The sequence below is a fragment of the Phyllostomus discolor genome, chromosome 1, assembly GCF_004126475.2.
Source record: "Phyllostomus discolor isolate MPI-MPIP mPhyDis1 chromosome 1, mPhyDis1.pri.v3, whole genome shotgun sequence".
NCBI classification, from domain to species: Eukaryota; Metazoa; Chordata; class Mammalia; order Chiroptera; family Phyllostomidae; genus Phyllostomus; species Phyllostomus discolor.
In genome coordinates, this window is record NC_040903.2 from 187259313 (window position 1) to 187284676 (window position 25364).

The window sequence follows — 25364 nt, forward strand, 5'->3', positions numbered from 1 at the left end:
AAAAATGTTGACTATAAGCTTATATACCATCAACATCATCTAATTCCATTTTCTTCTTTTCTATCTTCTTCCCCATCTGGGAAGATGTAGGAAAGTGGAGAGGTTGGGGACAGCGGATAATCACTAAAGCATTCAGAGAAACTCAGACAAGTGAAGAAAATCTCAAAAGATTCCCTCCATGGACTTCTTGGTGCATTTCAGCTATTTTCATCATTAATTTCTGCTTCTGAGCTAACTGTCTAAGTATTCAGAGAAAGGAGAACAAGCTTACTAATAATTTTTGGGTTCTGGAAGTGTGTGCACATGCCTGTGTTAGTGCTAAGGGAGAATTTATATTTTAAATATGTAAAGCAGACAAGGTTAGCTTATTTCTCAGAAGATGGACACACATTTCAACACACATATATTACTACATTAAAGATAGCACCCTTTGTATACCCCCAAATGCTGTGTTCTCAAGTATTTTGAGAAGTGGTTGGTTGCTAGTGACTCCATATGTTGCTATGTTTTATTTTGGAACATGTTAAAATCTCACTTAGGTTTCATTAAGCCATTTTTTCCCTATTTTTGAAAAATCTGTTTTTTCCTACCAATGAATTTGTTTGAATATGTAGTTGCCATATCCTTATTAGTTATTGCTAAGAAGAACTTTAAAGTAGAACTACCTATTTTTCTTACATTAAATACATATTTTATATTTCATAGTTCTACAATTTTCTAGAAAAATGATTGACTATCCATGAAGGTTGTTGAGGTTATAATGCTTAACAACCTAAATTTATAACATTGGCAAAATAATAGGCTGCTAAGTATCAAAAGCTTTGTTCTTTTATTTTTTAGTTCCAGAAGTATCACTGTAGGAAAAAATGAAAATTAAAGCCTTTAATTTAATGTGTTCTCTACTAATTTTTAAGTGCCATTTAATTTTAGTAGTTGGTTGTGAAAACACAGCTACAGGTATAAGTAACTGTGTCTAACTGTAATATGTTTTGAATTTGTGCATGGAAGTAGCTGTATGTGGACTTGGTACACTGATATGCAACACTTAAAAGTTTATCATTTTTTACATCTTGGTCTTTTTGGTGGTATCAAAGAAAGTTTGAACATAAACTATGGGTCAAGGGCCTCAACTTTTATTGTGCCAAAATTGATTTTGAAAACATCTTATTCTCCAAAGCTGCTCTTATTTAATACTGGCTCTTATTGTCACCTCCTAGCCCTGCAACCAAAGGAGTCTGAGCTTGGGTCAACCTGAGTTGTAGACATCTGTGCTGTACTTGGGTCACCTCTACTCTGGCCTTGTTCACTGTCCTTCCTGGAAAGCTTCTTAGGTCCTCAAGTGGGTGAATCCCTGGAAGAGGATGTAGACATGCCCAGGCAATCCTGAATTCTTTTTTAAGTCTATTTTTATTGAGGTATAATTTACATATAACATTGCATGAGTTTAAAGTATACAACAAGTTGATTTGATACACTTATGTATTGCAATGGGATTATCTTTCTATCACTAGCTAACACATCATGTCTCATAATTATCATTTATTTGTGGTAGGAACAATGAAGATCTAGTTTCTTAGCAGCTTTGAAGTTTATAATATAGTACTGTTATCTATCATCACTATGCTGTGCGTTAAATGAATCCTAGCATTCTAACATGAACATGCTTAGGTTCAAGTCGGGAATTTCTGCTACATGACCATGCTTGAGAGCTTCATAGAAACAATTTCAAAGTCATGCTGCTTTTTCAAGGGATATATACAGTTAAAATTATATTAGTGAAAAAGGGACTTTGAGGTTAATGGATACTCAAAGATGGTAAGGACGTATGAGTGGGTTTTAGATTTGCCTCAAGGTAGTGCATACCGTGGAGCTTTCCTCACGTTTTTAAGGAGATACTCTCTTGGCACCTCAGAGTGGTGCTAAGAAAGTTTATTCCTGTGAAATTGTAACTTTACTTTTAATTATTTCTATTGTTACTGCATATTTAATTCTGATTCCCCAATTGTCACCTTATTAAACAAAATTTCTGCTTCCACTCATCTTATTTCTAGTTTTTGTGAATCAGATGGCTTCAATTGGTCGGCCTTTTTTTAAAAAAAGAAACCTCTCCAAACCAAAGTGTCGCAGGTTTGATTCCCAGTCAGGGTACATGCCTGGGTTGCAGGCCATGATCCCCAGCAACCACACATTGATGTTTCTCTCTCTCTCTCTATCTCCCTCCCTTCCCTCTCTAAAAATAAATAAATAAAATCTTAAAAAAAACCCCAAAAAACCCCCTCTCAACCAACTGTAGAATGAAATCTGCAAACATCTGGTGATGGCGTGACATGCAGAGGCTTCTCTATTTGTGTCAGTGTTGGCTCTGTCTTCTCCTTGAGCCATGGCTTGATATTCAACAGATGGGGCTCTCCAGTGGAACATGAGGGACATAGTTAAACTTTGTGGAAGTTTTCAATCTGAACTATGTGACTGGATTTCACAGCCATCTGATTTCCAATTTAGTAATTACTGGACTAATTAGATGAGTTACTCTGGCACTTACAGATGGCACTTACATTTCTTGACATATGTGCCCTTGTCATCCATTGCAGATGACACATATGATGCTTGTTCTTCACTCAAGCATTTGTATATATGGAATGCAAAATGACTTGAAATGTCCCTGCCAAAGTCTCTAATTTTGTTTAGACTCAGATGCAGCATCACACCCTCTGTGGCTTATCCTGATAGAGCTGTGGCCTTGCTCTGTTCAGTGTTGCATATCGATGACAGAACTGTGCTGACTATAGTTCTCATAGCCTATTACACTTAAACTTTATTTTTAATTCTAAATATTGAATAATGAAGTTACAGAGTGTTTTAACAGGAGGAAAATCACTTTCAAACCAAATCTAAGAAAACAATTATTAATTATCTCACAATTTCTTTTTAATCTTTACTAAAATGATGTATTCAGAACTTCAACACTTTTTGAGAGAAAATTTATATTCCATAGAATTCACACTCTCTTAAAGTGTGCAATTCACTAGTTTTAGAATATTCACAAGACTGCCCTACCATTATTACTATCCCATTCCAGAATAGTTTCATTACCTCAAAAAGAAAACTGATAGCCACTTGTAGTAACTCTTTATTTTTCCCTCCCTCCAGCTCCTGGGAACAACAAAATATACTTTCTGTCTCCATGGATTTGCCTATTCTGGACATTTCATAGAACTGGAATCATGTGATATATGGGCTTTTGTGACTGGCTTCTTTCACTTAGCATTATGTTTTGAAGTTCATCCATGCTGCAGCATGTATTAGTACCTCATTTTTTACAGCACAATAATATTACACTGTTAATTCTTTTTTAAAAGATTTTATTTATTTATTTTTAGAGAGGGGAAGGGAGGGAGAAAGAGAGAGAGAAACATCAGTGGGTGGTTGCCTCTCACGTGTCCCCTTCTGGGGACCTGGCCCGCCACCCAGGCATGTTTATGCCCTGACTGGGACTCAAACCAGTGACTCTTTGGTTCCCAGGCCTGCATTCAATCTCCTCAGCCATACCAGCCAGGACCCATTGTTTGGATATAGCACAGGTTGTTTATACATTTTCAGTTAATGGACATTTGGGTTATTCCTGCTTTCTGGCTGTCATGAATAATACTATCATGAATGTTCATGTGCACATTTTTGTGTGAATATATATTTTCAAGTCTCTTGGGAAATACCTAGAAGTGGAATTGCTGGGTTATGTTTGGAATTTTAAGTCCCCTTTAAAAAGGACAGTTTGTGTACAATCCTGGTTAAGCAATTCTTACAAGTCTGGGGTCACTGCCAACTTCTTAGCCATTCTGTGATGCTCTACCCTTGTAGAAAGTACATAAGCTAACCTACATTTAACAAAGCATTTGGCCATTAGCCCTTTATACACCCCTTCAAAATTCCCACTAAGTACTCCTGAACACATAGAACAAGATGAAACTGGACTTGACATATTCTGGTAGGAACATGAACTCTGTTGAAATAACCAAACTTAAGCTTTCTCTGTGCTTTAGCCAGAATTGTACTTATTCCTAGTATTCTCCACCAGCTTGAGAAGTGAAAGTGACTGGAAGTGTGCAAGGTCTTAACAGTGGTTGTCTTTATCTTTTACTATATTTTGCAGATTTTATGTGATGAGCCTCATGTTACTTTATAATGGCAAAACAGACTTTGTTCAAAAATAAAAATTGGCTTTCATTAATGAATAGAATTGGCTTTCATAATGAATTATTATGTACAAATATTTCTGCTGATGAATGATATGAATCTCTTTTTTCTAAGACTGGATTTTGTATAAATCATATCCTGTTACTGACCCACTGAGGTACCTCTTTTCTTTCCAAAAACGTTCATTGATAGGTACACTATGTGACATGTTGTAACACAGAGGAGTTCAATGTTGATTCAAGCATCAAATATTTATTGAGTGCCTAGCCTATGTGAGCTGCTGAGAGTACAGTGAGTAACTGAGGCATAGTTCCTGTTCTTATGAAGTTTAAAACTTAACATTTGAAAACTCTTGAAAAGCTGTCAAGGGCTCAGTGTGTGGGAACAGACAGCACAAGCATCCAGCCTGGCCAAGAGGAACAAGAAAGGCTTTCAGAGGAAGTTCAGTATCAGAGTTAGAAGCCAGAAGAGAGGTGAGCATTCATCCTGCAGAGTTGAAATAGCCTATTTAAAGGCCTGGATGTGAGCTATGTTTGGGGAACCAGAAATAGAGGAATACACTGACAGCAGGGTTTGATGTTGGTGAGTGACCAGTGACAAAGGCTAGAATCAGTAGCTGGGTCATGGAAGACCTTCTGAACCAAGGAAAGGAATTCGAAGTTTTTCCTATGGGTAATGGAAAGCCATTGGAGAGTGTATTAATTTCCTAAGGGTACCACGACAAATTACCGCAGACTTGATGGCTTAAAAACAACAGAAATTTAGTTTCTCACAGTTTTTGAGGTGAGAAGTCCAAAATCAAGGTGTCAGCAGTGTTGGTTCCTCTGGAATCTCTGAAGGAGAATCTGTTTCATGTTTGTCTCCTAGATTCTGGTGGTGCCTGGCAGCCCTTGGGCTTCCTCAGCTATAGGCTTCGTAACTCCGGTCTCTGCCCCATACGTTCACGTGGCTCTCTTCTGTGTCTTCTCCCTTTCGGTCCCTTGTGGTGATGGTTATCGTTGAATCTAGGGCTCACTCTAATCCAGGAGGATCTCTTCTTAAGATCCTACCCTGACTGCATATGCAAAGAACTTTATTTCAAATAAGGTCACATTCTGAGATTCAGGGTGAGCATATCTTTTGGGGGACCACAATTCAGTCCAGTACAGATGGCTGTAGGAGGGCAATTGAACAAATCAGGTTTATGTGAGTATTTCAGAAGGATCCCTCTGGCTGCCACGTGGAGAAGGGCTTTGAGGGCACACATGGCAGCCGGTGGGAGTTGGGGTAAAGGATGCTTGTGGCTTTGACGGTCAGAAGGCAGAGGGGAGTGTTGGAAATACTCTGGAGGTGGTTGGTTGTATAAGGGAAAGGTTGGGGAGCACATGGTGGTCAGGAGGGGCTTTTAGAGGAATAGAGGTACTTGGTACATTTTTAGTGCAGATGAAAAAGATGGTTGGTGTATCTACAAGGGAAAGTAGTTGAAAATACAGAAGTGAGGGGCAAAAAAGCAGAGATAATTGTTTTGGTGAAAGGGAGGGAAATGGGTCCAAAGCACAGAATGTGCGTAAGCAGCACACCCATCATATTTAACTGCCACTGGATAGCTTAACAGCTCTGTAAAGATGATGACGGTGATGCTGAGGGAGATGGTTACTCCTGTTGGAGAACTCTCTATGTGCCAGGGGCCACACAGACTGGTTTCCCTGTGTTACCTCATTTAATCTTTGGTGTAGCTATATTTGTTATCTCCTTTCATTGCTTAGGAACCTGAAGCATAGCAAGGTTAGATAGTTTCCCTAAGACCTCACAGATAAGAAGTGGTGGCAGACAATTTTCCCCCAGACAGTGTGGCTGCCGTACTCATGGCCAGAGAGCACCGCTATCTGTGCTGGCCCTGAAGGGCAAGGGGACAGTTTATTATGTGCATACTTTTTTCTTTCATGGTATATGTTGGCTTTGATAGCAGGCACTATTATCTTTTTTGCAGACCACAACGCTATTATCTTACCTGCTAGTTCTGTTTGTGCTTTTATTGACTTGCCACTAGATAGGTTTAGTGAGGCAGTACTATTCATTTTCTTTATCTTTTCATGGAGTCAGGACTGATTTGATTCATCTTTTTTCTGTTTATCAGGATGGTAGGGTAGGGTGAATATTATTTCTTTATATTATTAATGCAAATATTAAATCTGCCCAAGGGTTAAAGCTGCTCTTAGGAGACTCGTTTTCATAAGCTTTCACATATACCCAACACCCTTGGATAACTCTTACTGACACCGGCTTTGCAATCGATTTCTCTACACTAGTTGATGACAGGATTTCTTTACTGGATGATGTCTTGGCTCAAATATCATTTCCTTAGAAGAGTCTTTCCTCAACCCCAAACTAGTTCTGGTTCCCTGTTTTATATACCTCTCAGTCGAACACAATGGCTGGGACTCTAAGTAATACTGGATAACACTTAATCATCATTATTTAAAGCTCGGGATTTCTTGATAAGAAGAAGGAGGAAGATGGAATTTCATTTTCCAAAATTCTAAAATATTAGCATTCAAAATATAATTCTAATTTCTTACGTGGATGGCATGGATTAGGAACTTTCTCGTTATCAGTGGTAATCATCATTGTCATATCACGTGGCTGGATTTGCAAACGTGCATCCAGGAAATGACTTTTGTTTCAATCACTAATACTGATGGATGTATACATCTGAAAGTTTGTCCCAAGTGATTATTTTTAAAGCTTTAGGCAGCTGTACTATTAAGCGACTTGCTTTTATGACACTGGTCAACCATTTCCAGCTCAATACATTTGATGGATATCTCTTTTATAGTTTGAGTGCTTGAGGTTGAATATTAGGCTGAGAACAGGAGTGAGAAGAGCTGTGTTCCAGGTAGAAGAAACCACATGTGCAAAAGTATAAGGAACCAGCCTAGCAGGATGTCCCTGCCAAGTGCCCTTTTCCCTTCCCCTATACACAGTCCTGGGGGTGCCAGCCAGTCAGGACCTGTGGAATGTTTCCCACTCTCATTAATAAACATAAAGATTCTGAATACATTTGATCACCTGTTAGAACTAACGTTGGGTCACTTTAATTGTGATAATGTTTTTCCCTTTGTGTTCTCTTGCCAGTCCCACCTGAAGCCATTGGCTTCTTATCTGCAGTTGGGCTCTTCATTGTTCTTCTGGCTGTCCTGTTCCTGTTCATCAACAAGAAGCTGTGTTTCGAAAAGATAGGAGGCCCTCCATTCTTGGAGCAACAAGGGAAAAGAAAGCACTCTAAAGACAAGACTGGGACTTGCGAAGGGCTGGGTAAGCTTCATGCTTCACATTCTCCTGAGTGTGGCAACTTGCTGGGCTGTGGGTCAGGGGAAGCGTGTCACTGTTTCCAGGATGGGCTCCATTAAGAAATCACACATGAGCTGTTTGGCCACCGCCATGGCGGGCATGATGAATGGACATCACTAAAGGACACATTAGCTTTATGAAAGTAATGCTCTCCTTTGAGTTTGAAGAGCAGATGGGAAAAAGCTGACCACCATTTCCTGTCTTCTTAGCTTTTCAGATGTCTGTGTTGAGTTTCCCTTTGACTAAAGCTTGAAGGAAGAAAAATGTTTTGTGATTGACAAGAGGTTTGATGTGTTTTGGTCTCATTGTGTTGGAACAGAGTTGACAAAATGCTTCAGTTAGCTGTCCTGAGCTTTTCGGTGCTCAGGGCCACTCCTCACTCACATGGCAACAGCCTCTTTTCCTAAGGGAGGTTTTTACTCTTTAAGTTCACTGCACCTACTATATCATTTACTAACTGCCTTCAGTCTGATGGGAGAAAATAACATATTTAAAGAAATTACTGGCTTCCTGCTCTTAAAGGACATGTTTTATCTTCAACTGCTGAAGTGTAGAACTTTGTGATACAGGATGTTATCACAGGGTGATGCTTATAATTGCACATGACAAGCTGGGTGTTCAGGGATAGTGCTGGCATCTCAAGGGTGACAATTTTGCTCTTTATGTTTATTTATTTATCAATCTGATTCTCATGGGGTACAGAACATGTTGTAACAGGTGGAGGAACAATCTTACTATGTGTGTTCTTACATTATATTTTCCATCAGGGGCAAAGCCTTGAGGGGAACACCCTCTGGTCGTCTCACATCCTGCATATGTTCTAAGTGAACCTGGATGAAGGAGAATGTTTGGCTTATGGACACAGTAGTGTTTGTAGCCATGGATAGTTCAACTTGTTGCTTTGTTATAAGAAAAAACATAATTTAGGCATAAATGTGCATTAATTATCTATTGCTTCATAACAGATTATTCCCAAACTCACAGGCTTAAAACAAATATTCACTATCTCACAGTTTCTGAAGTTCAGAGATTTAGGATCACCTTAGTTGGGTGGTTCTAGATCATGGCTTTCCATGAGGCTGCAGCTGGGATTTCTTCTACAGTCATCTGGAGGCTTGACTGGAAGGGATGGACTCACTCCCAGGAGGGCCGGCAGCTTCAGTTCCTGCCCTTGTGGAGCCCTCCACGGGGCTGCTTATTGTGGTCATGACATGGCAGCTGCCTTCCCCAGCAACTGAGTGATCCAAGAGAGGAGAGCCAGGAGGAATCCACGGTTCCTTCTATGAGCTGGTCTGGGAAGTCAGGCATGGTCCCTTCTACCGCCTTCTGCTCATTCACCAAGTACAGCCTATGCTCAGGGGAAGGAGAATTAGGCTCCACGTTTGAAGGGAAGACTATCAAAGAGTGTGTGGACATATTTAGAATTTGCCATAGGAATTGATAGTGGGAGGGGTGTAAGTTGCAGACAGGGCAATTGATTTGGCTTTGCTGCTGTTGCAGTGGCCTTATGTTTTGAAAGCAGCCTGGAATATTTTAAATAGAGCTTGTCATGTGAAATCTGGGATTAGCCACTATCGTCCCATCTGGGACATAAATTATCAGGATGCATAGACTTCTGCTTGGTCACAAGGTGCCATGGAGGTAGGATTCATAGCAGTTCAATTCTTCTCCTTTTAGTAGCTGACTGTCACTAGCTGGGGGATCTTGGAAAGTTATGGAACTTTCCTAAATTTTAGTTACCTTATCCACCACAAAATGGGATTATCAGTACAGCCCTTACAGGGTAAATATAGATTAAATGAATCAATTAGCTCAATAATAGCTCTGCAGCATTAACAAAATATTATACCGGTCACAGTAATGGCCTCTAGGCATGGTGTCCATGTAAAGACGGTGTATTCATTACTTAAATTGGGAGATTAAGGTTGGTGATGTTTTCTCCTTTGAAAATTATAAAGGCTACAAAGAACTAAGGTTAGAGCTACTTAAGATATTTCCTTTTTGTCTTAGTTGACATGTTACAGTATTTTAGAGACAATTATGAGTTACATTTGCAAATAAGTTGAGGGTTGAAGATTATGTTGAAACAATAACAACAAAGCACAAACCAGAAGCTGTTAACTCAAGAAACACTAAAAAACATCCATGTCTCAAAACTCAGGGTAGGGCCATAAAGGGGGCTTTAAAATGGTTTAATCAGGAGAATCTCCAATTAAGCAAACACCTTTATTTTGACATTCCTTCTTTTAAAAGTTTAATTGTCCTTGATCAAAAGTCTTTGAAAAACATGCTCTATCTCAGATTTTATCTAAGTTTTTAATATTTGCCTTAATTATCATCCCTGAGCACTGATTTCTAAGTAAAGTCATGATGTTCTTAACATATTTTGACACCTGTAAAGAGGTAGGGAAGGGAGACCGATGCGGTGGGAAGAAGCACAGCACAGACAGCAGACCTTCATTTTGCCAGGAATTGGCCATGATATTTTGGGAAACTTACTTCATCTCTCTGGCCTTAAGTCTTCATTTGCAGATCGATGAGTCTGTACTAGGTTTCTCCCCATTCTTGTTGTGCAACCCTCTTTGATTCTTGGGGTTACCCTAGCAGTTTCTTCTCTAGGTCTGTCAGTGAAAAAGTTCTAATACAAAGAATTTAAAAATCAATTAGATTATCTTATTCTTAGGTTGAACCATATAAAGTTGCCCATTTTATAGATAAAAATCACTGAATATCAGAAATATAATCATTATAATCTAATATTTGTGAGGTTCTAAGGAACAAAATAATTCTTTTTGTTTGTGTGGTGATATCAGAGAGTCAGGAGTGGCAATTTTTTTTTGAACCTACTAAGCAAAATAATTTACCTGACAAAAATATCTTACCTTCCTGTAAGCTATATATTTTTCAAAGTTCAAAGAATTTGAACTTTGCCTAAATTTAGGTAAGGAGAGAAAGAAACAGACACTGTTTCTTCCTAGTAGCATAGGTAATAATAATATTTACGTAAGAATAATTGGTAGCTAGCATTGATTTAGCATTTACTGTTGCCATGCACCTGCATTATTTGGTTTCTTCATGTAAGGTAATTGCTTGTTCATCGGCAGTATCTGCTTTGGGGGAAGGGTAGATACTTGGAATAGAGAAGTCATTGTTCAACTTTGAAATAAAAGTATTTATTAAAATAAAAGTTCTATGGTAAGGTAATAGTTTTTAAACAAGTCTAGCTTTGAGAGAGAGAGAAAGAGAGAATAAACTTTTTTTTTCTGAAAAGCTTTCTTTATGTATCAAAGGCAAAATTTAGAAGTCAGAGCGTCCTTCTAAGAGGCACAATGTAGAAAGGATAGAGGATGTATTAGGAGGGCAGCTTCCCCCAGGTCAGGGGGGGGTGGGTGGGAAAAAGAAGCCCTGGAAAGAACAGCCAATAGCTAGGAAAGATGACAGTAGAGAGTACAAGTGCTCAAAATGTGGCCTGTACCCTGTGAAGGATGGCAGATGTGGGGTGGGGTCATTCAACTCTTCTTGTGGCTTTTGAGCTTCCGTTGTGATACTGCGATATTAATAAATATTACCAATGACTGTAGAGCATCGGTCTATCTATCTATCTATCTATCTCTAACATACATAGTTCTTTCTTAATTTCTGGCAAAAACTCTGAACCTCTTTGTATTTTAAATAGCCATAGTATGGAATTTTATGACAGCATTCTAAGTAGACCCCAGTAAACCTTGGTAGATCTTGGTAGATCAAATAGAAGCACCCAGTAAAAGTTTATGGCTTGGTGGACTGATGTTCTTACCTAATTCTGCAGCATGGGTTCCCAGGAAGATCTGAGGAAGCTTTAAGCATGCATCCTTTTGCTGGAGATAGTAAAGCTATCTCACCAACTTTTGAGGGATTTTGATGTAGTGGAAATGAACTGTCATCCTCATTTACAGATGAGGAAATGGCTCCTTAGTTTAAAGCTGGTGCAATTGTTTCCATGTGCTAAGGAATGGCGTCATTAAGGGTAGTTGTTTCCTCTGTGATATCTGCCAGAGATACAGCATGCCCAGAGGATACTGTGGGTGCTATAAGTTACATTTATCAGAGAATATTGGGTTTTTGTGCTTCTTGTATCAGCAAGACAATAATGTTCATTTTACTTTAAAGGGGCACATATCTTAAAAATTTTAGTTGATGGGTGGGCAGCAGGGAGGAAGGGTTATTGTTGGAGTAGAAGAGCTAGTAGCACAGATTGCTGCTTCTGCATTGAAGGGGGTATGTATGAGTTTATATGCTTAACTAGCTATATGAGTAATCTGTTTTTAAACTAGTTATTGGAGTAATAGGTTTAAAATCTCATTATTTTTCTGACAGATGAAAGTAAAAGAAAGAACATGTCTATGATTATATGTTTCCATTAAAATAAATATCTGCATTAAAATGCCTAAAACCCACTTAACTGCAGCAAATGCCTTATTTACCGAAGCTCTCACAATAATTCAAGCCTGTGTTATTCCAGGAAGTCTGATTGAGGTTTAATGACAAGATGACAGGTATTGTTTGAAGTGTGTGAATTTAGGAATTCCAAAAACATTCTGAATCTTATTTTTCTTAGTTTCTGTACTTTGAATCCTCAAAAACAGTTCTTAATACTTTAGAACAATTAATGTCAGTTTTACAGAATAAAATTGCTATCTGCTTAAAAACTGCTGTTTTTTGTTTTTCCCTAGTGAGCACTGATGACAGAGTGGTAATTTATAGTTGTCATTCCACAGAAGTGTGGGCTACTTGATACAAGAGAGAATGATGGAGAAAACCTTACCTTTAGGGTGTTAACTCTTTGAATGTTTCTTTTTAAATGATTTTTTAAAAGATTTTTTTTATTTATTTTTAGGGAAAGGGGAAGGGAGGGAGAACGAAAGGGAGAGAAACATCAATTGGCTGCCTCTCACATACACCCTGACTAGAGATGGAACTGACAACCCAGGCGCATGCCCAGACTGGGAATTAACTGGTGACCTTATGTTTTGCAAGTGATGCCCCACCAACGGAGCCACACTGACCGGGGCTCTTTTTAAATTATAATGAAGCAAAATACAAATTATGGCATTATAAGGTACATTATGGAAAGTATGATGAAGCTCTCAAAGTCTTACCTTTACTTTTTAGCACAAAGCTCTTTCTTTTTTAACTTGGTTTTTGATCTCCCCAAATCCCTTCATCACTCCTCTGCTCCACAAAAAGCATGCTTACTAATGCCATACTTGACAGCTTATTATTCTCTGTGGGAAAGATATCAGAGTCCTGCTACATTTCTACCCATGGGTTGGCTTTATAATTCAAGAGCTAACTGTAACTGGTTTTAAGAACATTTCAAGGAAAGGGTTCCATTTAGAATCTGAAACTAACCAAAATGTGTATTTAGTGTGAGATTATGTTTAGAAGTGGGATGTCAAGATGAAATATCATTTTTCATGTCAGTTGGAAGATTTTCATTTCTAGTGTTTGCTTTATTGTGGATAATTAATATGAGGGCACTCATACTGATATTAGTGTTTTTTTGCAATGCATTGTTGGTATTTCACTACCAGAAAGTAGAATCCCACTCATTATGGGTAATGGTAGTAAATCCTAGTTGAAATGAATTGTGCTAACAGAAGACCATAGAGGTATTTGCCATTCCTCAGCAAGTAAGATTCCGTATATGTTAGAAATTGGAAGGATTGAAAGAAGAGAAGAAAAAAGCAAAAGACAGGCATTACTGGCTTACAATAGAAATGTAACTGCATTTTGTTTTAACTGAATAGACACAATTTGGGTAACTCTATATAACGCTATAAAATAGGTCATACATGTATATAGATTTAGTTGAGAACGTTTGGATCCACTTTCATGCTTAGAAAACGGTGCTTCCCAGTTCTTATGTGAAATTCCCTGGCAATGGAAAGGGAAGTGTAGGAGTGTTTTCAAATGTTCTTTGACTGGGGCCACTTTGGCTGGGTAGACCTGGGAGACACATGTACCACCCACCTAACCTACTCACGTCTGCAACCACAAAGATCCCATTAAGTCTGCTGCTTTTGATGGGGTCCCAGGGGACTCTGATTATCAGTGTTTGCCAGACACAAAAGTATTGACATTGTCATGTTATTAGCATTACTATTCTAAGAGCCCAGTCATCAAGGACCCCAGGAGAACTTATCTTGATAACCACTAATGAAGGAGATACAATTTGCAACAACAGTCATTTTAGCAATGCACAATTTTAATACCTGCTTAGTTTGAGGCCTGTGTAAACGAATGAAAGGAAATCAGAAGGAAACATATTGAGCACTTGCCAGCATTGATTTAGGTTGAGAGTTCCAACTTAAGAGTATTGATGTGTTCATTAGTAGACAGAAGGGGGCCAGTATGACTAAGAATGTAAGGCCGTCTCTCCAGACCTAGCAGAAGTATGTGCAATGGAGTAATAATTTGTCCTACAATGGTTTTTTGGCTATAAGTAAAAACTTCACTAGATGAAAGATTTATCTTTTCCTCATCACAACCATAGTGGGAACCTGATTAAAACTTGTGTAATTGCTGGTTATAGGGTCTCTTTCAGAAATGAACTAACCTCCCCAATCTGTGCTATTTATAGCAGTGATATTAGAAGATAAGGGTCCCTTTTGAGACTCTCAAAAAGTAGACATATCATAGCCAGGAAAAATCCTATTCATTTAATATTTTGCAAATGGTTTAAAATTTATAAAGATCATCCCTAGATCTTATAGGAAGTGAGCCTCCAGTGTTATTTCCACATCTCTTATAATCTTTTTAAAACTGTATCCTTCCATTTATATAGAATTCCCAGAAAAGGCAAATGATAAAAACAGAAAGTAGATTAGTGGTTGCCTGGGGCTGGAGTGGGAATGGGGATTAATTATGTATGGTCATGAGAGATCTTATTGGGGTGATACAAATGTCCTTACACTGTGTTATAATGATGGTTGCAAAACTCAATAAACTTGCTAAGAAGTGTTGAGCTGTACCCTGAAAATGGGTAGGTTTTATGGCCTGTCAATCATACCTCAGCAGCCTTGCTGTTCAAAATGTGTCAGTGGACCAGCAGCATAAGCATGATCTGGGGGCTGATGGAGGAGAAAACCTTAGGCTCCTCTCCTAACCTCTTAGTGAAAAAAATGAATAATAATCATGAGGTCAATAACCAGTCCCTGAAATATTTTTATGATGATGATTGTTATCTTGTTTAGCCAGTGATACTTTTTTGTTTTATTTTTAACACAGTAAATATAGAAGTCAGATTTAACTCAGCTATAGCCAAAGCCTTTATAAATGTCAATTTTATGATGTCTGCATTATTATAATTTAATGATATTCTTGTTTCTCATAGAGAATACTGAATAGTTTTTCTTGAGGTGTAACAGAATAGGTACTTTCATAGATTTGAATTGGGGAAAAGGTGTTCAGGTCCTCATTGAAAATTTAGTTTTTAAAATAGTAAATCATTAAAAATGATAAACACAAAAGATTGGAAACATGCAAAAATGCATTAAAATATTAAATGAAAGAAACAAGATATAGTATGTGTGTGTGTGTTCAGATATTCAAAACTTGGTGACCTAGTCTATGGTAGTCATTCAACCAGATGCTGGCAACAGGGCGAAGTAAAAAACGAACCTGTTCCCTGCTCTCGAGGAGCTGCTAGTTTAGTGGGGAGGACAATAATCTATAGTTATAATGAATGTTAAGAGGAAGTAAGACACGCTATAAGAGAATATTTCAGGGGACGTAATGGAGTCTGGATTATGGGGGCGCTGGCTGTTCGGCAAAGCATTCCGTCAAGTGAAGTGCAAGTTGAGCCCAGAAAGGGCATGAATGGGTATCGGGAGACTGGGCAAGGAAGCCTGGCGGGAGGAGAGGTTTGTCAGCCAGTGGGAGGAGCCTAACGAAGTAGGATAAACAATAAGGAGCAAATAGAGAGTGGCTGAAGATAAAAATACCGGGCACGATCTTCTGAGTCTTGTGGAAGATTTTGGATTTTATCCTAGAAGCAATGGGAAGTAATTTTAAATCACTTTAATTGCCTGATCTATTACTTGAATGACTTGATCAAATATGTATCTTAAAAAGATCACAAAGATTTGGAGTGGTGAACACATAATATACAGAGGATGTATTATAGAATTGTGCCTCTGAGACCTATATAATTTTATTAACCAATGTCATCCCAATAAATTTAGCTAAAATTAATTAAAAAAAAGATCACAAAGACTTTTTTGTGGAAATATGGGATAGGAATGAAATGCAAGGAGATCCTTTAAGAAGTGGTTCAGGTGAGAATAATGGTGATTTGAATTCAGGTATTACCTGTGCCAGTGAAAAAAGATAGGTAGATTCAAGAGTTATTTAGATGGAAGAATGGGTAGGCCTTGGTGATGAATTCTAGGTAAAGGATAAGGAGTTGTTAAAGGTAATTCTTAGGTCCCTGTATAATATGAATATAGCTCTGCAAATTACAAGGAAAAGGATAGAAGAAATGTGCAAAAATCAGAGTTGTGTTAAGGTGGAATGATTATAAATGATCCTTCCCTTTTTAACCAAATTTTTATAAGGCTAATATTGCTTCCATAATGAATAAAAAAAAATCTAACGAACACTGAATGGTTGGTGATATTTAGAGAGTTGCTTCATCTGTCTCCAGAGGGGTACAATTACATTTGTTCCATTATTTCCCCCTTTTCCAATTTACATCTGAGCCTGCATTTTCAAGTGATACAAATGATATTTCTATCTCTTCTCTTGGGACAAAAAACACCAATCTGGTAAATCTCTTAGTCTGAGAGTAATTCCTGTTAATCGTGCCTGCATTTTGCCTTCCTCAATTTCATTACATTAACTTATAATTACATGTCTTCATACTGTGGATGTCATTTGAGATCTCAGAAGTTCCTTGACTTGGGGCCAGCAAAACACAGGTGCACCCTTGTCAGGGGTCTGTTGTGATCACTTCGGCCAGCGCGTTCTCAAATGAGGTTCTTTCTTATTTTGGTTGGGTCTTTAGAAAAGTAAACATTAATTAGATATAGCTCATTCTTAAATTCTCGATTACAATGTTATTGTATGTGAGTCTGAAATGGGTTTTTGTGTGAGGGCAATGACAGTCTCTTAAGAAAACTGTGTCATTAAAGCCACTTGAATAGTCTCTCTGGAAGTGCTGAAGACCTTAGGTGTCTATGACACCACTGAGTATTTGTGGGGCATGTGTAAGGGTCTGCCTTGGATGTAATAGTCATTCCAAAACACTCAATGGGCTTATAAAACTTGGAGAAGATTGGAGAGCGGCTATTGTTATGATGGCAAGAACCTTGAGAAATTAGAAGCTCTGTTGAGCCAGCCCTAGTCTTTCTGAGCTCATCGTGTTGAAATACAAAGCCATCTGCTGGATGGAGTTTGAGAAGTATATTTTAAAATAACTGTTCCTTCACTTAAGAAGTAGTTTAGAATTTTTTTACTTATTACACTTATTTTGGAAAAGTAATTGCAAGAGTTTTCATTTTTAAAAGAGTCTCATCAGTGAAATAGGCAGCCAGGTCGGAGTGGAAACAGCATGAAAACAGACTTTGGAGTCAGATGAACCTGGACTTGAACCCCACCTTGGCCACTTATGAAGAAAATATCCTCACTTTTTGATTTCCAGTGTCTTCTCTGTTTTATTGGTGTATTGTGAAGATTTGGAAAAGCAGTAAAAGCAAGAATTTGGAATTCAATAAAGGAGAGTTGGAATACCAGACTCACTGTTTATTATAGGTATGAACCTTGGGGCAAGTCACTTTCCCTTTCTGAGCCTCAGTGATTTCAACTGTGAAATGGGAGGGCCTTTGTGAATTCTTCACAAAGAATTTTTATTCATATAAGTTGTCAAAAAGAACTGCATACTGAAAGTGTTTGGCAAATGTAAGCTATAGCAAGGGTCATTTCCCTGAGTTTTTAGCATATTACAGAGATGACTACAAGTCTTTAACATGCATTTACCCTTTATAATGTTGCAAATTTTGGTTTAGTAATAATTTCTGACACTGAGTGCCTGTTCTGTACTGGGCTCCGTTTTAAGAGCTCTAAAAACATTGTGTAATGTAATTTCCATAGTGAATTGCAAGACAGGACTAGTGCTCCCTGTATTAGAGATTAAGACATTTAGGTGCCCCAGGTAACATGATTTGCCCCATGCCGTGGCATAACTAAGGGAAAATCTAACACTGAGCCTTGTATGTGAGTGTGTGTGTGTGTGTGTGTGTGTGTGTATGTGATTCTGAAGCTATTGTTGTTTCTTCTCACTTTCATTTTTCTCATTGTCTACCAACAAAAGTATAGTCTGATTGTAGGAAGTTTTACATTTACCTTTACATTAACTTCCTCCCTGAAGCCCAGTGGTAAAGGGTCTGTCGGACTGCCCACGCCCTGGCAATGACAATGGGACTGTATTGTATCCATATCGTTGACATAAAGAGTTCTCACTAGTCCATTTTTATATTTGTTAAGATTCCAGCATTTAGAACATGTTTTGGTTAAATGCTACAGAAGATATTTCATTTTAGTGGCACATATTCCTACCCACATAACAAATTTGCTGTTAACAGAAAACACCTGTAGACTCTTTTGAATCATGTTAAAGACGGATTGTAGCCCATTTTATAGTTCTTATTTTGACTCCATGCATTATTCATCTTTCTAAGCCTTCTTGTTCATACTAGGCAATGCAAAATACTTTTCTTTGAAAGGCATGATAATTGTCATAAAAATTGTAGATTTAATTAGCCCCATGACCACTCTAGGAAATCAATATTATATAACCCACATCTAGTACGTGAAACAAGGAAATTAACTGGTGGCTGCAAGAAGACGCTTTAAATTTGGTGTTCTTGACTTTTACTTATGACTACCCTGCAGATCTTGGTAGAGAATGAGAAGAGTAGATTTTCCAAGGTAATTTCTCCTTCAGAAAAGTTCTAAACATCATCACACTTTAGTAGATAAACTTGCATGTGATTTTGACTAGGGGATTGGTTACCCAGGCATAATCCCTAGAAGCTGGTATTTCTTTTTTAGGCCATAGCTCTCCCTCTCCCTTCAAGCATCTGCCATCAGCTCGAAAATGGGGGCAGAAAGATCCAACTAAACGACCTTCGGAGGACCGTGAGCATTATTGTTCTGGGCACGGAGCGATTCTGTTTATAATCACCCTTGGTGAGGACGATCAAAATATGTGATAAACCGTATGGCTCAGGAATTTGATAGTTTTTTCCCCCCTACAGTAACACAACTCTTTAATGTTTACTGTTTAGTTGTTTCCTATGTTTAAAATAACATTAATTGAATTAAATACTTTTATAACTAAAATATAATTCTAATTAAAGCAGAATTTAAAGGAATATAGCCCCTAGGAATATATCAGTGGCTTTACTCCCATCTTTATTTATCAATTGTTACTAATTCTTTATTAGATTGCTAGTTTATTTAGTACTGGGAGGTGGTTGACCTTCCCGGGACATGTTCGAGGTAGGAGCTTGTATGTTAAACACATACGCATGAACACACACACACATACTTTTTGTTTTCATTTCTCATAATAATGAGGTGTTATGGACTATTTTTATTCAAACAATGAGCCTTCTCAACTGCCACAAACCTTATATATATGATTCCTTTTAATCAGGGATTTGAACTGTCTTTCCTTGTCTATTTTTCTTTGCTCATTTAAAATAAATTATTATTATTATAATACCAGAAGCCACTTTATCTTCTCAGCTGTAAGAAGGCCCCCAAAGAACTGGGTTACCAGGTATAAATCTGGTATCACACTTAGTGTGCTCTACCAATCAAACTGAAATTTACCTAAGCAGCAAAGATATCTCCATGGTGACCATGTGAGGGCATAGCCCTTTTGGCTTTGGACTGCTTTAGCAAGAAATGAAAGTTCTTTGGTGTCTCTAGATTGTTTTTCAGGTTCTAGCATGAGGTGTCCTTCCTTTCTTTAGTATTTTGGAATATAACAACTCAAAATTGTTTCCTGTATAGACTGAGATTTGGCCTCTTTCTAGTCACTCTGAGATCCTCTGACAGTGGTTATTGACAAAAGTACAGACTCAATCCCTGAAAAGGCTACTTAATGCTGAATATATCCACCCCTAATATTACAACATTTTCTGGCCCACACTGGTAAATTCATGGGTTTCAAAGCAGAAAGAAACTGTTTGCAGTCATCTAGTTAGTTAATTTCACTTTACAGATGAAGAAAATCGAAAGAATCAGGCCTATTTATTTAAACATTCTCATTAATACCATTCATTCTCACATTCAGAAAAAAGCATATTGAGTTCCTACCCTGTGTGACTCCTGGAGTTATTAAGTATGAACACAGTCCCAGCATTAATGGTCTCACAGTTCACTGGAATAGGAAGACTGAAAAATAGTTACCACACCTAGTGACACCTTACATAGGCACAGTCAAAGCACTTGAGGCTGCACCCTTGATTGTGGATGAAGAGTGGACGTAAGAGTTTCCTTGTGCAGAATGAAGATTGGCTAGGCAGTCCAGGGAGAGCCGTCACCTCGGAAAACGCTGAGTGTGGCTGTACAGCAATGAGTGGTGAGGAACGGCTGGGCCCTCACTGTGGGGCAGTATTATCGGGGATGGCCCATGCATAGCTGGACATTCATTCAGGACCAAAGGGAGGCCTCTGAGAGTCGTGAAAATGTAAAAATAGTTCCAAGCTAGTTGATAAATAGCCACTGATATAAGGTCTTTTGGTTTTGTTGCATCCCTCAGACCTCCTCACACCCAGTGATTCCAGAGTTAAAAAGCTGACACCCAGCAGAGGCCTTTAGGCCAGTTAGGTGTTGCTGATCATTGATTTTCTGAGCAGCTCTCCTCTTGTTTATGCTGATTGTTATTTTTTTAAAGCATGTCTCCTTTCATTTGCCTTAGTAAAGAATGTAAACTTACATAGTAGGATTCAAAAATTCAAATGTTTCATGGTATAGGAAGCTACACAGAAATGAGTGAAGCAAGTAAGAATCAGAACAGGGAAAGCAGAGGACTATAATGAATTCAAGGCATTAAAATTAATTTTTTAAAATTTATTAGTGTATGTATGTATGTATATATTTAAGGGGGGAGTAGGGGAGAAAGAGAGGTAGAGAGACGATGATGTGAGAGAGAAACATTGGTTGGTTGCCTGTTATACACTCCCCAACCAGGGACTGAACCCGCAATCCAGGCACATGCCCTGACTGGGAATCAAACCTGCGATACTTTGGTTCACAGCCCACGCTCAATCCACTGAGCTACGCCAGCCAGGGCCTGATTTATTTTTTTAAAAATTGCCATGAGGGTCTGTTTGATGGACAGAGATTACAGAAGAGAGGGTGGTATGAGACTGAGAGCATAGCTGTACCTACTTCAAAGAGTGGACAAGAAAATGCTGGCTTAAATTAAAAGATTTTGTGGTGCCTATGGAAATAACGTATTTTTTTTTCTGTGTGATAAAACAATAAGAAGGATCATTGAATTATTAAGGAAGATATATCATTTCTGTATTTAAAGTTTCAAGTACCTACGAGACAGTGGTAGAAACTAAATGCAATGATTTCTGAGACTGTTCTAGGTCTGGGATGTCCTGAAGTGTATTAATTTAAGCAAAATATTTGTAGAGAAAAAAAAACAAACAAAGAATCTGTGGGTGGTGAAATGGGGTGGAACAAATGCTGAAACAAGTCCTGAATGTTACCGAGCAGGGGGTTTGTGTGGGAGCACGAAGATGTTTTCCACAAGGATTCTGTGTAGGTCTTATCCATCAATTTCACAAACTTGAGTGCCTACTCTACACTAGACACTGGCCTAGGCACAATTTTAAGTGGGATTTGTTAATTTACTTATTGAGAATTTACTATCCCTATGCTCCATGGAACTTACATTCTACGGGAAGAGACAGTCAATAAACTTAATACCAGGTCAGTCAGTGGTAAGCAAACCTAGAGGATGGATTGAGGCTGGGGAGACTGGAGACAGAAACCAACCAGGGAAAGGTGATAACTATACAAAACATAATGGAAGAGAGTTTTTACAAACCCTAAACTAGCAGAACTTGGAATGGAATGGGAAAGTGTTCAAGAGAAATTCATAACCACTAGAATGTTGTGAGTATAGTGTGTTGAACAGTTGAGGTTGCAAAAGTGATGTGCTAGGTTTTGATGAGCTGAATGTGTGGGTTTGGTGAGATACCCATGTGTATATCTTCTCAGATCAGCCTTTCTGAAACTTTGGTGCTGTCAGGATCGCCTGGGGGAACAAAAGAAATACAAAGGTCCAGGGTCTGTTCCTTCAATCAGCCTGGGCCTCTGTTATTTATTAGTTCACCTGGTGTACTGACACAGAAAAGTTTGAGAACCACTGACTTAGATAACCAGAGATACAAGCCTGGAAAGAGGGAGGAGCTAAGGGCTGGAGATGGATATTGCACAGTTTTAAAAAAAGGTGTTCATTGAGACTTATGGATGGATCAACTCTCCCAGCTGATGAATATAAATGGGGGAGGAGGAGAAACCAGAGCACAATGAGTGGTTGCACATATGCAGCTGCTGGGGAGACAAGGAAGAGCCTGAAAGACAGACACATGAATTATTCAGCATAGGGGAAAGTGCAGAGAGCTCAGTTTCCCTTTAACTGGAATATGGGTTCCGTGGGGACAGAGACCTCAGGATTACCTTATACCTGGCATTGTGCCCAGCACTTAATAGGCATTTAATCAATATTTGTTTATTGAATAAATCAATGCATGCATGCATGGTTTTCATGAAAGTGAAGGAGAAACTTCTAGGAGACCATAGGCAGTCATACCAAATGCAGTAGTCTGAGGTCAAGAGGGCTGAAACTTACAGGATTGCTGGTAGATTTGGTCAGAAGGAAGCTATTGTTATAAAGGAGATGGGGTAATTAAGTGCAAGCAGTGAACTAGGGCTCCACTGTCATTTATGGCATTCATCTTGAGCTGTTGATGAGCAGTTAAGAGCCACATATAAATATATATAATATATATATGTATGTATATGTCTATATGCATGTATGTGTGCAAAAGTATAGATTTTTAGCTCTTGAGCCTTCATTGTGCCCTGTTGCTCTGTTGATGTCCTCGAGCTGCCTCCTCCAGGTTGTGAATCTGATGGGAAGGACTCTCTCTCGGGAGTCTCATAGATTGTGGAGGGGTACCTTAGTGAGATTGGAATATAGACAAAGGCAACCAAATGCTAGGTTTGTAAGCTGCATAATCCCCTTGCCATCCTCAATTTTTAAGTGGTTGTTTGTGCCTCAAGAATAGATATAATTTCTAGAAATTGCATACAAATATAAAATCCTACTTTAAGATTTGTTAAAAGCTTTTAAATTCCAGGCACACATTTCCTTTGAAGGGATAAACCTTTGTGTCATGAAGCAGAGATGCTTATTAGCCTGTTCTCTGGGATCTGCATGTTTGTAGATGAAGCATCCAGCCTTTCTTGTATTTTGAAATGTCATATCCAACTGCTTTTTAATGAAGATTCATTTATTCTTTTCACACTGTAAGGTATGGGCTGTGGGGATAGATTTCTCTCAGTCCTCATGAATAGAGCCCATTACTGGTAATGGAAGTTTTGCACATGCCTGTGGAGGTGAATACACATTGAAATAATTTATGTTTAAACTTTCACAGTCATTTTTGTTTAGCTACCTTAAGATTTCAGTGGTGATCCCTTAGTCCCTGATTGCTCACTGACATTGATTGTAGGCATTTGGTGATGGGTCCGAGGTTGTAACTTTAACAGGTATAAGTAATTCTTTCCTCTGTTTCAGCTGAGAAGTTTTGAGAGTGAAATGTTCACAGCCATTAAGAGACCTCCAATTTAATTTCTGTAGTTCATATTAACTCCACAGTACTGAAGGAACTGAACAAGTGGACTTTTAGACATCATCAGATCGCTGGCCATGGTGTTGGCCATGGCGTCTCAGGATGCTCAGAACTTCTTCCAGCCTCTCTCTTCCTGGATCTCCCGGGTATATGAAACTCTCCAGCAAGCCGGGGATGTGTTATCTGCCTCACTGGTCAACTTAAGCAAACAAGACTCTAAATTGAATGACAAACTAGACCAGGACTTAGATAATATTCAGCTTCAGGAAACTTACTTTGAAGATGAAGAACAAAGCAATGATTGGAGTCAAGAGGACACAAATTCCTTGTTTCTCGAAGTGGATCATTTTTCCTGTTGTAACAGTGATTTGCAGGACTCTGCCCAAAGTTCAAGCCCTAGACTTAGCCAACATGCAAAGGACTCATGTTCCATAATATCCCAGTGGCCCAATCAGACTCATGATGACCAAAAGCCACCACATGTGCTTTCTTCTATTGCTGAGGAAGAATGTCACCTTGAAAAGCAGAGGAGTGTCCTCGAACATGGCTTTCAGAGTCAGCCCTCTGGTACTTTAGAAAATGTTTATGGAAAAAAGCAAGGTAAGCTAGCCAGTAATAATTTTCTCTGGGTTCTTCCAAAGGAAATTTCTACTCATTTTATTTTTATTTATTTTAGTTGTCATATGACTTTTATTTCTCTCCTTCTTATACCTTTCCATCTGTTGGCTTTTTCTTGAGAGATGTAATCCTTAGGAATATTTTTCAATGTGTAAATTTTGGAATGTCCATATTTGTGGGATTCATATTTCAAAACAAGAGTTCCTAGCAAATGAAAAGTTGAAAATGAGCCCATGGGCTCTGTTTGAGAAGCCCCTTGTGCATGTTATGCTTTTTAAAATATCTTTTAAATTGTTCTCTTTTTTTTCACTAGGTTAGGAATCTCTAGATGTTACTATATTATTCAGTGTGAAATCCTGTGCAAAAAGCCATACTTGTTGCAAAATTTTTAGTTGGTAACACTCCAAGGACACTTCTCACAGTATTTCACTGAGACGTGATGTGAGATGACAGTAGATAGAAAATCTTTGAAATAAGAATAGCTTGGTTTTCTTTTAGCCTTGAATAGAAAGGACATATTTAAAACAAATTGCCCATAAAGCTTATCCTGTCAGAACTGAGCATATAATGGGCCTTCAATAAATGTAAAATGAATATGTTGAGACTGTAATTAACTCTATAAAAGTAGCTATAGTATGTTCTGGCATAAATGTTTCATACTTCTAATACTCTAAGTCTGAAGTAAGGACATTTCACCTCGTTGAAGGACAGAGCAGTGCATGCTATGCAGAGAAAGGTGTTGGGTGTGTATATATGAAGTGTGGTGGTAATACATATAGGCCTCACACAGGCTACTGGATATTTTATGTGATATAAAGGTGAAGTAATTCTCTTCTCATTGGGGGAACAGACATTTCTGGAATACTTCATAATTTCTTCATCCGTTTTCATGATTCCTCTTAGCTGGATCATTTTTAAAAATATATTTTATTATTATGCTACTATAGTTGTCCTGATTTTTTCCCCTTTGCCCCCACCCTCACCCAGCACCTCCCAATCCCTCAGGCAATCCCCCCAACCATTGTTCATGTCCATGGGTCATGCATGTGGGTTATTTGGCTACCCCATGTCCTTTACTGTATCTTACATCCCCATGGCTATTCTATAACTACCTATTTGTACTCCCTAATCCCCTCGCCTTTTTACCCACTCCGCCACATCCCCCTGCCATCTAGCAACCATCAAAATGTTCTCTGTGTCTATGATTCTGTTTCTTTTCTTGTTTGCTTAGTTTCTTTTTTAGATTCCGTTGTTGATAAATTTGTACTTTTTGCTATTTTATTGTTCATAGTTTTG

General features: G+C 38.4%; 1 protein-coding gene across 2 annotated transcripts in view; it reads left to right on the top strand.

The window, feature by feature from the left end:
- The window catches only part of SYT16 (synaptotagmin 16), a 215869-nt gene that overhangs the window by 87083 nt on the left and 103422 nt on the right, over positions 1-25364 (top strand). For both annotated transcript variants that reach the window (XM_036010811.1, XM_036010816.1), the window contains exon 2: positions 7309-7488. In XM_036010811.1, coding sequence (XP_035866704.1) covers positions 7309-7488 — 180 coding nt within the window. The remainder of the gene's footprint in view (positions 1-7308; positions 7489-25364) is intronic.